The 15969-nt window shown below is 43.0% G+C and overlaps 1 protein-coding gene across 1 annotated transcript in view; it reads right to left on the bottom strand.

The window, feature by feature from the left end:
- The window catches only part of RNF115 (ring finger protein 115), a 70900-nt gene that overhangs the window by 15636 nt on the left and 39295 nt on the right, over positions 1-15969 (bottom strand). Inside the window, exon 4 of the mRNA XM_008153132.3 lies at positions 4738-4949. Within this exon, the coding sequence (XP_008151354.1) occupies positions 4738-4949 (212 nt within the window). The remainder of the gene's footprint in view (positions 1-4737; positions 4950-15969) is intronic.

The raw sequence follows: 15969 nt of genomic DNA, 5'->3' as shown, positions 1-15969 counted from the left end.
GGAGGATTCAAAAACAGAAGGCTTTGTATACTGAGTTATGGACCCTGTGTGAATGGACTTTAAGCAGGAAAGTGATGGCACAGATTTGAAAATTTAGGTAGATAATCCTGCAAGGGTATTATGGAAGTAAATTTAAGAATAAAGCTTTAGCCCTGGCCATTCACTCAGTGGTTAGAGCGTCAGCTTGCAGACTGAAGAGTCTCTGGTTCGATTCCCAGTCAAGGGCACAAGTTCCCCAGCCCTGGTAGGTGTACGTGTAGGAGGCAACCAATCAGTGTGTTTCTCTCATATCACATTGATGTTTCTCTCCCCTCCCCCCCCCTCCCCCCTCCCCTTCCCTCCCCTCCCCTCCCCTCCCCCCCCTCTCTCTCCCTCTCTCTCTCTCTCTTTTTCTCCATCTCCTCCCTCCCCTATCTCCCTTCTACTCTCTGAAAAGCAATAGAAAAAAATATCCTCAGGTGAGGATTAAAAAAAAGAATGGAATCTAATAAAGTAGTGCAGGCATGCAAAAGATGTGGATGTGTGCCCAGCCTGTGTGGCTCAATGGTTGAGTGTCAACCCATACACCAAGAGCTTGCTGATTCAATTTGCAGTCAGAGCACATGCCTGGGCTGCAGGTTCAATCCCTAGCAGGGGGAGTGCAGGAGGTTTTTATCTCTCTCTCCCCCCTCCCTTCCTCTCTAAAAAAAATCAATACAAATGGCCTATCTAGTAAAGAGGGAATATGCTAATTGACCATCACGCCCTCACAAAGATGGCGGCGTCCACAGCCAATAAGGAGGGAATATGCTAATTGCTGCCATGCCCTCAAAGATGGCGGTGCCCACAGCCACAAGGTGGTGGTGCCCAGTCCCCTCAGCCCTGCCAGGACAGCAGGTGTGCAGCACGGCCGGGCCCGCCCCCAGGCGGGTCCAGCCACTCTGCATGCCTGCCTCCAGAGTCCCCCAGTCCCCTCATCCCCCCAGCCGCCCAGGGTTGGCCCGAGGTGCAGGCAAGCCTCGGATGGCAGCTGCCCAGCCGCCCAGGGCCGCCCAAGGCTCAGGTAACCAGGGCCGGCTGAGGCTTGCGCTGCTGGCAGTGGCAGCAGCAGCAGCAGAGGTGTGATGGGGGCGTCGCCTCCCGCCCCTGAGGGCTCCCGGACTGTGAGAGGGGGCAGGCCGGGCTGAGGGACACCCCCCCTCCAGCGCATGAATTTTCATGCACCGTGCCTCTAGAATTTTTTTAAAATAAAAGAAATAAAAAGATGTGGATGTGAACTAGGGGGAAATGGTTAGACAATATAGAAGTTGAGAAATAGGAAATAAAAATGAGAAAGACTTAATGACTGGATGTGTGTATATGAGAGGGCTGGGTGAGAAAAAGATAAGATTCTATGTCAATGCTTGGGTTTCTAAACTGGGTACAAAGTGGTACCTCCAATTAAAATCAGAAATTAAAAAAAAAAGATCAGATTTGGAAGAAAAGTTTAGTTTCCATCTTCCTGAGTTTGGAGTATCTATGGAACATCCAGATGGAAATGTCTAAAAAGAGGTTATATATTCAAGTCTTAAATTCGGGGAAAAGGTAAAGACAGAAATACAGAGTGGGGAGGCTTTAGTGGGAGAGCCTGAGGACGGCCGGAGCTTACAGAGCAGCAGTTCTCCACCTGGGACATTACTTACTCCCCTAGGGCAGTTCTGGAGGGTGGGGTGAGGATGTGGTTCCTGCATGTAGTAAGGGCAGGGCCACTGATGCTGCTAAACATACAATGAATTATCCAGCCCCAAATGCCAATAGTCCCAAAGTTAAGAAACCCCATTGCAGCATAAGAGGAAAAGCAAAATAAAGGAAACATCCTGGGGAAACAAGTATTTAGGAAGTATCCACAAGAAGGAAGTCAGAGAAGAGGTAAATTTTAAAAATTTAATATCATGGAAGTCAGAAGTAGAGAATTTCAAGAGGGGGAAAAAAAGACCAAAATGATTGAATTCAGTGAATTAGGCCCACACAATAAAAATTTTAAGTAGCCACTGAGTTCGCATCTAGAAGGTCACCATGGATTTTAGTGAGAGGAGGGCCAGACTATAGGAGTGTAGGAATAGTGAGAGATGAGAAATTTGTATTGAAAAGGGAAGGAAATGAGATTGGGTAGTAACTAAAGTAGTAGTTCTCAACTTTGGCTACAATCAGAATAACCTCAGGAGCTTTTAAAAATGACCCATGCTGCCTTAGCCGCTTTGGCTCAGTAGATAGAGCCTCAGCCTGTGGACTGAAGGGTCCTGGGTTCAATTCCGGTCCAGGACACATGCCCGGGGTTGTGGGCTCAATCCCCAGTAGGGGGTGTGCAGGAGGCAGCCCATCAATGATTCTCTCTCATCATTGATGTTTCTATCTTTCTCTCCCTCTTCCCTTCCTTTCTGAAATCAATGAAAAAAAAAAAAAAAAGGATTTCTTAAAAAAAAAAAAATTACCAATGCCTAGACCGCATGCAAAGTAATTGTATCAAAATCCTGGGGAGAAGTATCCGTGCTTTTTAATATATCTTCAGTGACACTAATGTACACCAAAATTAAAAGCCAGAGCTAAAGTGTGTGGGGGAGGGGAGGGGGGAGTGAGGAAGGGGAATATGACCGGGCAAGGGCCATTTAAGAAAAAGAAGGGAGGAAGCAGGGAGAAATTTAAAAAATGAAATCCCAGAATAAGTCAGAGGAATAGATAAAAAATATGGGCTGATGGAGCTGCTTTCAAAAAAGAAAAAAGGAACACCTCACCTGAAGAGACTGGAGGGAGAAATAAATATTGGTGTAGAATAAGCTGGACAGAGGAATTTGGGGAATTTATGCCTAAGGCCCCAATTTTCGTAATGAAATACAAGTCAGCTGCTGAAATCAGCTACTGGATAGGAAATGTGGAGAGTAAGATATTTGGTGAGGAAAATAAAAAACTAACCCAAAGCACTGCCTGCCTAATGGGGAGCAAATGCACTGCAGCAGCTGCAGGGGCAACAGCAGCTCCTTTCTGGTCCCCCAGCAGCTCTTAGCCATCTTCCCCTGTGGAGGAGCGAGGAGAAGTAGCCCAGAATGGGCGGCACTGTGGGGGGTGAGAAACACAAGTGCACAGGAGGTCAAGTTTACAGGAGCTGTAGCTGAGGAATTCAACAGTGGGATCTACCGCAGGCAGAGAAGGTTGAGTAATCTACAGGCAATGTATGCATATAAACATAACCAATGGACGCAAAACTCTGGGGGGTGAGGGCATATATGGGAGTGGGGTGGGGGGGCAATGGTAAGATATGTACACATATAATACCTCAATAAAAAAAAATGAAAAAAAAAATCTACAGGCAATGTAACTGGCACAGGACACAGTGGATTTACTGCTTATCATGGAAGTTATTAAAACAGTCTAACATTCCATTGGCCTTTGTCCTAGACCACTGGTCGGCAAACTGCGGCTCGCGAGCCACATGCGGCCGCGAGCCGCGGTTTGTCGCTCTGTTGACTAATGAGTTTGCCGACCACTGACCTAGACTCTCGATTCCAATAATTACAGGCTGTTGTTGTTCCTTGTGATTAAGCCCCATCCCAGTGATCGGCAAACTCATTAGCCGTGAGCCGCGGTTTGCCGACCACTGTCCTAGACAATCCCATTAAATTGGATTTCCATATCATATCATTGTCCCTAAGAAGAAATGTCTGCAAATAAATTTGAAATTCACAAAACATACGAAAACTAATGAACAAATAGATGGACAGATACGTGCTAAAGCTTAGAATAGTAAAATATTAATAGTAAAGTCTAGAAGGTGTGTGCCTGGAGCAAGTGGAGGCTCAAGAAGAGCACTGCCCAAACAGCAGTTGGAGGGGACAGAATGCTCTATAATCTGTGCTGTGAATATGGCAACTACGCACTAGCTATCTGTTGCTACGGAGCCCTTGAAATGTGGCTAGTGTGACTGAGGAATTTTGAGTTAACTTTTAATGTAAACTGATATAACCACATGTGGCTAGTGGCTGTTGTATCAGATAGTGCAGTTCTAGATTGAGATATCCCTGGGTTCAAGTCCTGGATCTACCACTGATCCCGTTTTCATTTCTTTGAGTCTTATTATGTAAAATGAGAATAACAATAGCAGCTACTAATCATGTGGATTAAATGAAATAAGCAGATAAAGCATGAACACAATCCTATGCATAAGGAAAATATTTTTAAAAAGTGTTTATTGTCCCTAGTAAATGGGATCCATGAGATAAAGAGCCAGCACGCAATGGTGTTTTGCTCACATGTATCCCGTGTCTGGTACAAATGCTGTAGCATGAAAGACTCAATAGACATTTGTTGCATGACTGTTTTTGGCAGTCACAAAACTCTATGTTTATTTCCTACCAAATTTCATATCAAGGCCATTGCTCCAATCTGCTGAGGTCTTTTTGAATCCTAATGTCATCCGATATATTTGATATCCCTTTCATTAGCTTCTGAATTTTTGATAGACCTATATTAATCTGAGACATTAATAAAAATGTCAACCAGAGACCTATATCATTAGTTTTATTACCCTTTAGCTATTCATCATTTGTTACATGGTACGAGTTGAGTATAGACATTCATTTAGCTTCATTTTCACTCTGTCTATATACCTCCATCTTGTCCACAAAGGTAGTAAGTATGAGAACCTGATAAAGATTAGATTAAAGCTATATGTCTTTCATTGAAACTGCCCTTAAAAAGAACTGAAAACAACAACTGTGCACTCACCCTTCAATTGCCGGGGATCTGTCAGGACGAGTACTTCCTTGCGATCTGTATCGCCGAGTCATTGGCAGCCGTGGAGGTCGACTTGGTCCCCAGAAGTCAGTGTGAGTTTGGTGACCTCTCTCATTGGCTCTATTATCTTGGTCCAGTGCATTGCTACTTAGAAACGGTCTAAAATCTTGTATAATCATCGTGTGGTCCAAATTGCGCCAGAACTAATAAAAACAGAAATAAACTACATTATAGTTTTAATAACAGGAAAAAGAGGAAACAGGAGGAAGAAATATTGAAAAAAGAAAGGAATAATTTTTATACTTCAAAATTCAGCAGCTCAAAGTAAGGTATAGGTTTCCCCAATTTTATGAAGAGAAGTTTTTCAAGTGCATGAACAGGGAAGGGGGGAAACTTATATACTGTGAAATTTAATTTCCTTCATATAGAAACAACAGGCCAATGGCTGAACTCCTTTCTTAACAATGAACTCATATCCACATGCCTCTGACCAGTTACACCCTCTTCTGAAATAAAAGCATGAGACAAAGGTGATCATAGACTTCTGTCCTAAGCACAGTCAATCATTTAGTTCAACATTATAATTCATTTTAATGACATCCACATTTTCACTACAGGATAATCTAAGATTTGAATAAAACAGATGTATTTACACACTTATAATAAAGCACCATCAGCCCTAGCTGGTTTGGCTCAGTGACAGAGCATCAACCTGCAGACTGAAGGGTCCCAGGTTCGATTCTGGTCAAGGGCATGTACCTTGGTTGCAGGCTCCTCCCAGCCTGGGCCCTGGTCGGGGCACGTGCAGGAGGCAACCAATCGATGTGTCTCTCTCATATCAATATTTCTCTCTGTCTTTCCTTCTCTCTTCTACTCTCTCTAAAATCAATGGGAAAAATATCCTCGGGTGAGAATTAATAAAACAAACAAACAAAAAAAGCACCATCACCACAAAGTGGAGACAGATATCTATAAAATACTTCTCTTGACCTAGACGCTGCATCAGAAAGGGGCAGTGTCAAAGCTGTGTTAAAGCAGTGCAGGAATGTCTGATAAGACCATTCTTGTAAATACTATCACCATTAAAAGGATGTTGGTGTTGGGGGGGAGGTATGTGTGGGGGAGGTGCCTGTTGGGTTTGAGCAAAGAATCACTGAACAAAGAGTGAATGAAAAACAAATCATTTCTGAAATAATTTAAATTTTATTTATCTGTACACCAGATACTTTGAGAGTTCCACAGAACACTACTTACTTTACTCCAGCCAACCAAGTATATAACCCCAGTCATATTCAGGTCTCTTTGTTTTGTTTTAAAAGTTTAAATGAAACAAAAAAAATTAATATCCTATATAATCTTATATAATAAAAGACTAATATGCAAATAGACCGAACAGGGGAACAACCGAACAACCAGTCACTATGATGTGTACTGACCACCAGGGGGCACGCATGGAACATGGTGGGCGTGGGCAGCAGAGCGCGAAACATGGCGGGCATTGGCCGTGGCGGGATGATGGAGCAGGTGAGCAGGGGCGCCAGACCAAGGCAGGGCGCCGGTCACTGTCATCAGGGCAAGCCTCTGGTGGTTACTGAAAATTCTTTGCTCCCGCATACCGCGGTCCCGCCCAGCGCTCGCACCTGCAGCTGGCGCTGGCCCTGCTCGCACCCGCAGCCGGCGCCGGAGCCGCTGCTTGCACCTGCTGCTGGCAACCACTCGGCACCATCAGCAGGTGTGAGCAGCAGCTGCTGGCCCTGATTGCCCGAGGGCTTCTCCACGTTCCCCTGCTCCTGAGGGGTGATCAGGGCAGCAGCCGCCGCAGCTCGCACCTGCTGCTGGCGCCGGCCCCAATCGCTCCGTGCCGTCAGCGGGTGCGAGCGGGGTCAGCGAGCGGTGGGAGCAGGGCTGCCAGCAGACAGGAGACGGGGGAGAGGGGTACGGCGGGAGAGGCCAGGTGCAGGCGTGGAGAATGGGCCAAGACCTCCCCTGTGCCCACCACAGCCTCGTGGCCCACAGTTCCTTTCAAGGTGCAAAAATTCGTGCACTTGGCCCCTAGTTTAGATAATAATAGGGACACAAAACTGCTCAGCACATGATCTTAGGTTTTAAGTGTTCATAGCCCTCAACTCCAGACTGACCCTTACATCTGGAGACCCATACTAGCATGTTATTTTTTGCTCCCAGTTTACCATTTGCTTATTTTTCAAGAGACTTCCTCCAATATAATTTAAAAATACACAATGTGTTACACAAAGTGCAATATATCCTCTATTCACTCAGACATGACCAACCCCTACCCATAATTCTACTCACCTACTGGCAGTTTAATTTGGTGTGTAGAATTCCAGATCTTTAAATATGTATTTGTGTGTATATATACATACTTGGTTTTGTAACACAAACACAGATTCATTCATTCACTTAACAAATGCTTGTTGAGCATGTACTATGTCCCAATCACTTTTTGGGAACTATTAGGATATAGCAGTGAACATAATTTTAAAAAACAAAAAACCTCAGCCCGGCCCATGTGAGCGTCAACCTATGAACCAGGAGGTCACAGTTCGAGTCCTGGTCAGGGCATATGCCCGGGTTGTGGGCTTGATCCCCAGTAGAGGGCATGCAGGAGGCAGCCGATTAATGATTCTCATCATTGATGTTTCTCTCTCTCCCTATCTCTTCCTTACTCTGAAATCAATAAAAATATCAAAACAAAGCAAAACCCTCTGCCCCAATGGATTTCATTTTCAAGTGGGAAGAGAGAGACATACATGCTCCCAGCCTCCAAAAAATGGAAAAGAAAACTCTGTATGTTAGATAGTAATAAATGCTATGGAGGGGGAAAGGTCTGCATTGACTCAGAACACACATACTCAGATCATTCTTTTCAAGAATAGCATAGCATACATGTTATAAGTTTTATATTCTTAACATTTTTATTATTTGATACATGTAAAATAACATCATAGATGAGGTATTAAGAAAATAAAACAAAAGATGGCGAATAGGTAACTGCAGCACCTGCTTTTTCCCACAACCACATCAAGAGTACAACTCAACTACAGAACAACCATCTTTCAGAGCGGCCTAAAATCTAGCTGAACAGAAGTTCTACAACGCAGGATACAAAGAAGCCATATCAAGACTGGTAGGAGGGGCGCACACACAGAATGAGCTGGTGCCACACCCACATGCGGTGGTTAAAAGCCAGGAGGGAAATCTGGCTGTGGAGAAACACCCTGAGGAGCAGAGTCCCAGCCCCACACCATGCTCCCCAGCCCAGGGTTTCAGTGCCAGGAAGATAAGTTCTGGTAACTTCTGACAGTAAAAAAACCAGCAGGTTATAAAGAACTGTAGCCTACCAGCAGATATCCAAATGTAAAATTCCAGCAAACATGATTTTGAATAATTTAACATTCAAACCTAACACAGCAAGTTTAACAGCATTACACAAAAATCACAATTCAAAATTACCAATTAATGAACTTATTTTGCTTCCAAAAGTTATTTCTTAGAACACCAAGCTCAGGATCTGCATAAAGTATAATATAAAAAAAAAAAAATCAGCAGAGATTGTGGCTGAGAGAGATGGAGGGCTGCTAGAGTCCCAGGTGTTCCTCTTAAAGGGTCCTCATGAACTTACTTGGACTCACTCACCGAGAGCTCCCCAGCTGGGGCAGCAGCTCGAAAGGTGCCAGTGACATATGGTGAAGAACTGAATTGTCCAGCAAGAGTTGGAGAGGCGGCTTTCTCCAAGGCAGAAGTACAGGCAGAGAATATTTTTTCTTTGCTAAATCCTCTCCACACAAAGCCGTCAGACGGTCATTACATCTGAGTCCCCATCCACCAGGTTAACAGTGTTCCTAGTGCTGACAATTCTCTGAAACTGCGCCACACCCACATGCAGGCCCACCCCAGCCATATAAATGGCCTATCTTGGCTCATACTTGGAACTTTCCAAAAATCTATGCAAGGTTCACAAAACTCAAGGAGCATCTGGCCTCAGCGTGCCCCCTACCTCTTGCTAAGTGGTCCCTGACACAGCATTATCGACAACTGGCTTTAGTTTGCAGCTTAGTCTCTCTGGACACCTTCAAGCCCAGCAAAAGTTAGCAGCCATCTGAAAATGGCTTTGTTGCTCATGCCTGGTGTCGCCAGACAGGGCACTGATGGTGGATGATTTGGCCTACACCTCCAGGAGAGCCCCAGAGCTAGTGCATCCAGCTTCACACCATGTCGAAGCACCACCCAAACACCTGATGAGCAACACACTTAACCTTTTGCACTCGGATGTTGAGTGTGACTCGACACGGTTAGCATTAGAATAAAGGAATCGAGAAAAAAGCAAGCGAGTGCAAAGGGTTAAGGGATGAACTTGGCAGGTTCCTGGGTCCCACTGATGTGAGTTCTGTTCCATGGGATTGACCCCTGACAGCAGATCCTCCACTGTGGTCTCGGTCAGACCTAGCAACCAATGCACAGTGTAAGGAGCCTCTGGGACAACTTCAAGCATACCAACATCTGTGTCATGGGGATGCCGGAAGGAGATGAGAGGGAGCAAGGAATTAAAAACTTACATGAAAAAACAATGACAGGAACTGGTGAAAGAAACAGACAAACAAGTCCAGGAAGCACAGAGAACCCCAAACAAAAGGAATCCAAAGAGGACCACACCAAGACGCATCATAATTAAAATGCCAAGAGCAAAAGACAAAGAGAGAATATTAAAAGCAGCAAGAGAAAAACAGTTAGTTACCTACAAGGGAGCACCCATATGATTGTCAGCTGATTTCTAAATAGAAACTATGCAGGCGAGAAGGGAGTGGCAAGAAATATTCAAAGTGATGAATAGCAAGAACCTACAGCCAAGATTACTCTATCCAGCAAAGCTATCATTTAGAATTGAAGGTCAGATAAAGAGCTTCACAGATTAAAAAAAAGCTAAAGGAGTTCATCACCGCCAAACCAGTATTATATGAAATGCTGAAGGGTATTCTTTAAGAAGAGGAAGAAGAAGAAAAGGTAAAGATAAAAATTATGAACAATAAAGTGACAACAAATACATATCTATCAACAAGTGAATCTAAAAATCAAGTGAATAAAAAGTCTGATGAACAGAATAAACTGGTGAAATTAGATCAGGGGCATAAAAAGGGAGCGGACTGACAATTCTCGGGGGGAAGGGAGTCTGGGGGGTGCAGGAAGAGAATGGACAAAAATCGTACACCTATGGATGAGGACAATGGGGGGGGGAGGGTAAGGGAGGGTGGGGTAGGAACCAGGTAGAGGGGAACTATGGGGGGAAAAAAGAGGAACAACTGTAATAATCTGAACAATAAAGATTTATTAAAAAAAAAAAAAAGACACATGGTGGCTGAATGCATAACAAAACAAGATCCTTACAGGTCCTATCTACAAGAGACTCACTCCAGACAGTAAGACACACACACAAACTGAAAGTAAAGGGATGGAAAAGATAGTTCATGAAAATTGTATCAAAAAATTAAAAGGTTGGGGTAGCAATACTTATACGAGACAATGCAGACTTTATTTTTTTACTTATCTTTACTGTTGAAAGTATTACAGATGCCCCCTTTCTTTCCCAAAGACCTCCTCCACCCCCCACCAGACCACACTCCAGGCCTTCACATTACTGTCTGTCTCCATGGTTTATGCAGTTGTGCATGGAAGCTCTTTGGTTAAGCTCTCCCAACCCAGCCACCTATCCCTGCCTTCCCTCAGAGATTTGTCAGTCTGTTCCATGCTTCTATGTCTCTGGATCTATTGTGTCCATCAGTTTATTTTCTTCATTTTAAATTTCACTAGACAGAGCAAACTATCCTCTCCAAAGAGCTATATCAATTTACACTCCTAGCACTGTGCAAGAGCTTACGGTCTCCCATACTCTTGACAACATTGTTAATTTTTAAATGAATTCTAACATCCAATCTGAAAAACAAAAAATGACATTCACACTAAAAGCAATGAGTTCTCAATACACAAGTGAAAAAATGCACCTTTTCATTTAACTACCATTTGTACTTGTTACCATATCACACTTATTTCCCTTTACTTCCTAGTAACAGTTTCCATCAGTTAGATATCATTGGCTTCTAGTCTGAAAAGTGGTCTACAATCTAGTTTAAGTGAGAAAGTATAAGCAGCCCCATCTAGTCACTTATGTAAACTACTAGAGGCCCAGTGCACGAAATTTGTGCAGGGGAGGAGAGGTGTCCCTCAGCCCAGCCTGCACCCTCTTGCAATCCAGGACCACTGGCTCCTAACCGCTCGCCTGCCTGCCTGCCTGATCACCCCTAACCACTCTGCCTGCCTGCCTGATTGCCCCTAACCGCCTCTGCCTCGACCCCCGCTGCCAGCTTCGTCTGGAAGGTCGTTTGGCTGTCCGGTCTAATTAGCATATTACACTTTTATTATTATAGATAGGAAGAACACTATTATTCCCTTACTAGATAAAAATTCCACAAATTTGCTCACAGAAAAGATTCTCAAAGCGATCTTTATGTTCACTACAATTAATTTGTAAAAATTAAATATTTGAAAATTTTAACTAGAAGAAAAATCAATCACTAAGCTCATACTATCAATAGTCTGCATTAATAATTATATAAATTGTTATGATATTTAATATATATAAGAACCTGAAGGAATGGAAGCTGAGAAGTAGTTTCAACATCAGCATGAGGCAGTGTGTTTATAAAACGCAAAGGAGTGCATATAAATATTAAGCCAATGTATTTGTCCCAAAATAACAATGCACCCTGACCATAAAACACAGGATTATTAAAAAAAAACACACACATAGCACACAAATTTATACCAAATCAACATGAGGTTAAAAATAGCTTGAGGTCATTTGCCTCTGAGCAGACTCAGACAGGCACAGGAGAAAAAAATAGCTCATACAACAAAACTGGGTATTCAGGGCATGAGTTATATAAGTAAAACAAATAGAGAGCACTATTATGTTTCAGTGAAACACTCAAAAGAATCACAGAGACACTTTATTTTCAAGTTTTGTCTTGAAAATCTCAAATGTTACTCTGAGGAAAAGAATAAGACAACGCCTCTGAAAATATGTGAGCTGAAATATTTACATATTTCAATATGAAAAACAGGATGGACAGTATCCTCCATTGAGCAGAATTTGCTATAAGCTAACCATGACCATATCAGCACTTTTTAAAATATTATGGTCTGTTCCTCAAAGTTACCATCTGACCCTGAAATTTCACTTTTATAGCCCAACACTGAACCCACAAAAATGCGTACAAATATTCAAAGCAGCATTCTTCATAACAGCTAAAAAGCATAAAAAACTCAAATGTCCACCAACTGATGAGTGGGTAAACAAAATATAGTATACTCATACAACGGAATATTGTGGAGCCATAAAAAAGAATGAAGTATTGACACATGCTACAACATGGATGAACCTTTAAAACATTCTGGTAAGCAAAAGAAGTCAGTCACAAAGGTCACATATTGTATGATTCCATTTATATCAAATGTCCTAAATAAGCAAATCCATAGCACAGAAAATAAATTGGTCGTTACCTAAGGCTGGGGAACTGGAGAGAAAAAAAGGAAAGCGTAATTGGTGCAGGGTTTCTTTTTAGGGTGATGATAAATTGCTAGATTAAACAGTGGTGATGGTTGTACAACTGTACAAAATTAGTAAACCCACTGAATTGTATACTTTAAAGGGTAAATTACATGATACATGAATCGTATCTCAAAAAAACATTATGGTCTACAAAGATGAGTCAACTGAGACTGGAAAGCTTCACAAAAACATCAAGATAATAACCTTCAAATGTTTTCTAGTGCCCTAGAAAACATTTAGAGATCTCTCCCTCCTGCCCCTCCTGTACCCAAGCAACCGATGTTCTTGCTGTGGTTTGCATTTTTTAAGAAATTGATATTTCATGTTAAAGGAATCATATTGTATACTAGAGGCCTGGTGCACAAATTCGTGCATGGGTGGGGTCCAGCCAACCTGCCCTGATCAGGGCCGATCAGGTCGGGCCAGCCAGGGGCAGGGGCTGCAGGTGGTTGGCAAGCTGGCCCTGCCCCCTGGTCGAACTCCCGGTCGAACTCCCAGTCAAGGGGACAATTTGCATATTAGCCTTTTATTATATAGGATGCTCTTGGTGTGCCTTCTTTTACTCAGCTTAATTATTTTTTAGATTCATTTTTACAGATATCAGTAGTTTATGCTGAGTAATATTCCATATACCTTATATTGCTTAGTATTCCATAGTGGGAATGTATCACAATTTGTTTATCCATCTACCTACTGATAGACATTTGGGTTGTTTCTAGTTTTTAATAAAGTCGCTATGAATATTTGCATATATATGTATATGTGCAGATATATGCTTTCTTTTCTCTTAGGTAAATATTTAGGAAAGTGGAATGGCTGGATCACATGGTAGATGTATTTTCACCTTTTTTAAAAACAGGTAGATTGTTTCCTAAATTGGCTGTATCATTTTTCCACTCAATTTCAGTTGCTCCACACTCACCATGAGTTAGTATGGTCAGTCTTACATTTTAGTCATTCTAATAGTTGTGCAGTATTTCATTGAGATTTTTATTTGCATTTTCCAAAGGACTAATATTCACCATCTGTATATCTTCTTTGGTGAAGGAGATTATTAGAATATTTTCCCAATTTCTAAAAATGGGTTGTTTTCTTACTCCATTTTGATTTCTTTATAGAGTCTAGATACACAGGCTGTAACAGATTATTTGAAATTATCTTCTCATCTGTGGCTTGTTTCTTCATCCTTATGAAGAACACAGGTTATTTATTTTAATGAAGTCCAATTTATTAATTATTTTCTTTTATGGATCATGGTTTTGGTGTCATATCTAAGAAATGTTTTCTTCAAACTTTATATAAAGTTTAAGACTATTACCCACTTTGAGTTAATTCCTGTATATGGTTTAAAGTATGTATTTCAAAGCTCATATTTTTGTACTGTAGATATCCACTTATTTCAGCAAGTGTTTAAAAGGATATGCTTTTTTCTCCTGAACCGCCTTTGTCCCCAGTGTGTGTGGGTCTATTCCTGGACTCTATTCTGTTTCTTTTTAAATACTCACCTGAGGAATTTTTTTAAATTGACTTTGGCAGGGTGGGGGAGGGGGGAGAGGGAGGGGAGGGGAGAAAAACATCAATCAGCTGCCTCTCATACTCTACTGAACGGGGATCAAACCCGCAACCTTTTTGGTGTATGGACCTATGCTCAACCAACTGAGCCACTAGGCAGGCTATTCTGGTCTGATCTATCTATCTTGATGGCAGTACCATAGTCTTGGTTACTATCCTATATTATAAAGAGGTAATATGCAAATTGACCCTCATGCCCTCACACAAGATGGCCGCCCACATGTGGTCAAAGATAGCCACCACAAGATGGCCGGCAGGGGAGGGTATTTGTGAGTGATCAGGCCAACAGGGGAGGGCAGTTGGGGGCAACCAGGCCAGCAGGGGAGGACAGTTGGGGGCAACCAAGCCAGCAGGGGAGGACAGTTGGGGGCAACCAAGCCAGCAGGGGAAGGCAGTTGAGGGGGACCAGGCCTGCAGGGGAGGACAGTTGGGGGCAACCAAGCCAGCAGGGGAAGGCAGTTGAGGGGGACCAGGCCTGCAGGGGAGGGCAGGTGGGGGCCTAAACCGGCAGTCGGACATCCCCCGAGGGGTCCCAGATTGGAGAGAGTGCAGGCTGGGCTGAGGGACACCCCCCCATCCAGTGCACAAATTTCATGCACCGGGCCTCTAGTCTATACATACAAAACCCTAATATGCAAATAGACTGAACAGCAGAACAACTGAACAACCAGTCGCTATGACGAGCGCTGACCACCAGGGGGCACATGCGGAACATGGCGGGCATTGGCCGCGAGGGAATGGTAGAGCAGGTGAGCGGGGGTGCCAGACCAAGGCAGGGCGCCAGTCGCTGTCATCGGGGCGAGCCTCTGGTGGTTACTGAAAATTCTTTGCTCTTGCACACCATGGTCCCACCTGGCGCTTGAACCCGCTGACGGCACCAGCCCTAATCACTCCATGCCATCAGTGGGTGCAAGGGGGGCTAGCTCCATCAGTGGGTGCAAGCGGGGCCAGCGCCATCAGCATGTGGGAGCGGCAGCAGCAGCGGGAACTAGGCTGCTGGCAGACAGGGGGTTGGGGGGCTGCAGCGGGAGGGTCCAGGCGGGGCGTGGAGGATGGGCCGAGACCCGCCCCTTAGCCCACCGCAGCCTTGTGGCCCACAGTTCCTTTCAAGGTGCATGAATTTGTGCACTGGGCCCCTAATAGCTTCATAATAAACCTTGAAATCAGATAGTATTAGTCCTCTAATGTTTTTCTTCTTTATCAAAGGTGTGTTAACTATTCTATATACTTTGCATTTCCATATGAATTTTATAAATCTAATTTTCAATTTTTACCAAAACATTGACTGGGATCTTGACTGGAATTATACTGAATTCACAAATGACACCCTAACAATATTGTCTTCTGTTCCACAAGTAGGATATATTTCTCCTTTTATCTAGGTGACCTTTAATTTCTTTAAGTGATATTTTGTAGTTCTCCATGTTCAGGTCTTATACATTTTTTCTGAAAGCAAAAGTATTTCATATTTTTATGCTATTGTAAATAGTATTTTTAAAAATTTTAATTTCTAATTGCTGCTAAAATAAAAAATACAACTAATTTTCTCTATGTTTTCTTATATTCTGAAACCTTGCTTACACTTACTATTTCTAACAGCTTTTTAATGGAATTCATCAAGTTTTCAACATAAAAGATCATGTTAACTGTGAGTGACGGTTTTGGTTCTTTCTTTCCAATGAGTGCTCCTTATGTCTGAGAATAAGAAGAACAGCAAACAGAAAGGATAGTTTAAAATCCCGAACTTCTTATTATATATCTAGTAATTTAAAATTGTCATTTCTGTAAGTCAAAATTGGTAGAATTCTATTTAATTTAACTTAATATTGTTCTTGATTATTGAGAGCCTTCTCCACAGGCCCCAGGAGCACACACACCAGAGCATGAGCTGGTACAGGAGAGGGCAGAAGTAAAACTGCCCTCACAGATGACGGGCTCATCTCCTACCCCTTCTGCCACAGACACCACTCCCACACCCCTGCTAACATAGGCTTAAACTGCAATACCCAAAAGTGAAGATCTCTCAT

Source organism: Eptesicus fuscus, chromosome 22, assembly GCF_027574615.1.
Source record: "Eptesicus fuscus isolate TK198812 chromosome 22, DD_ASM_mEF_20220401, whole genome shotgun sequence".
NCBI lineage: Eukaryota > Metazoa > Chordata > Mammalia > Chiroptera > Vespertilionidae > Eptesicus > Eptesicus fuscus.
The sequence above is the reverse complement of the archived record's forward strand: the minus strand, read 5'-3'. Positions and strand labels throughout refer to the sequence as shown.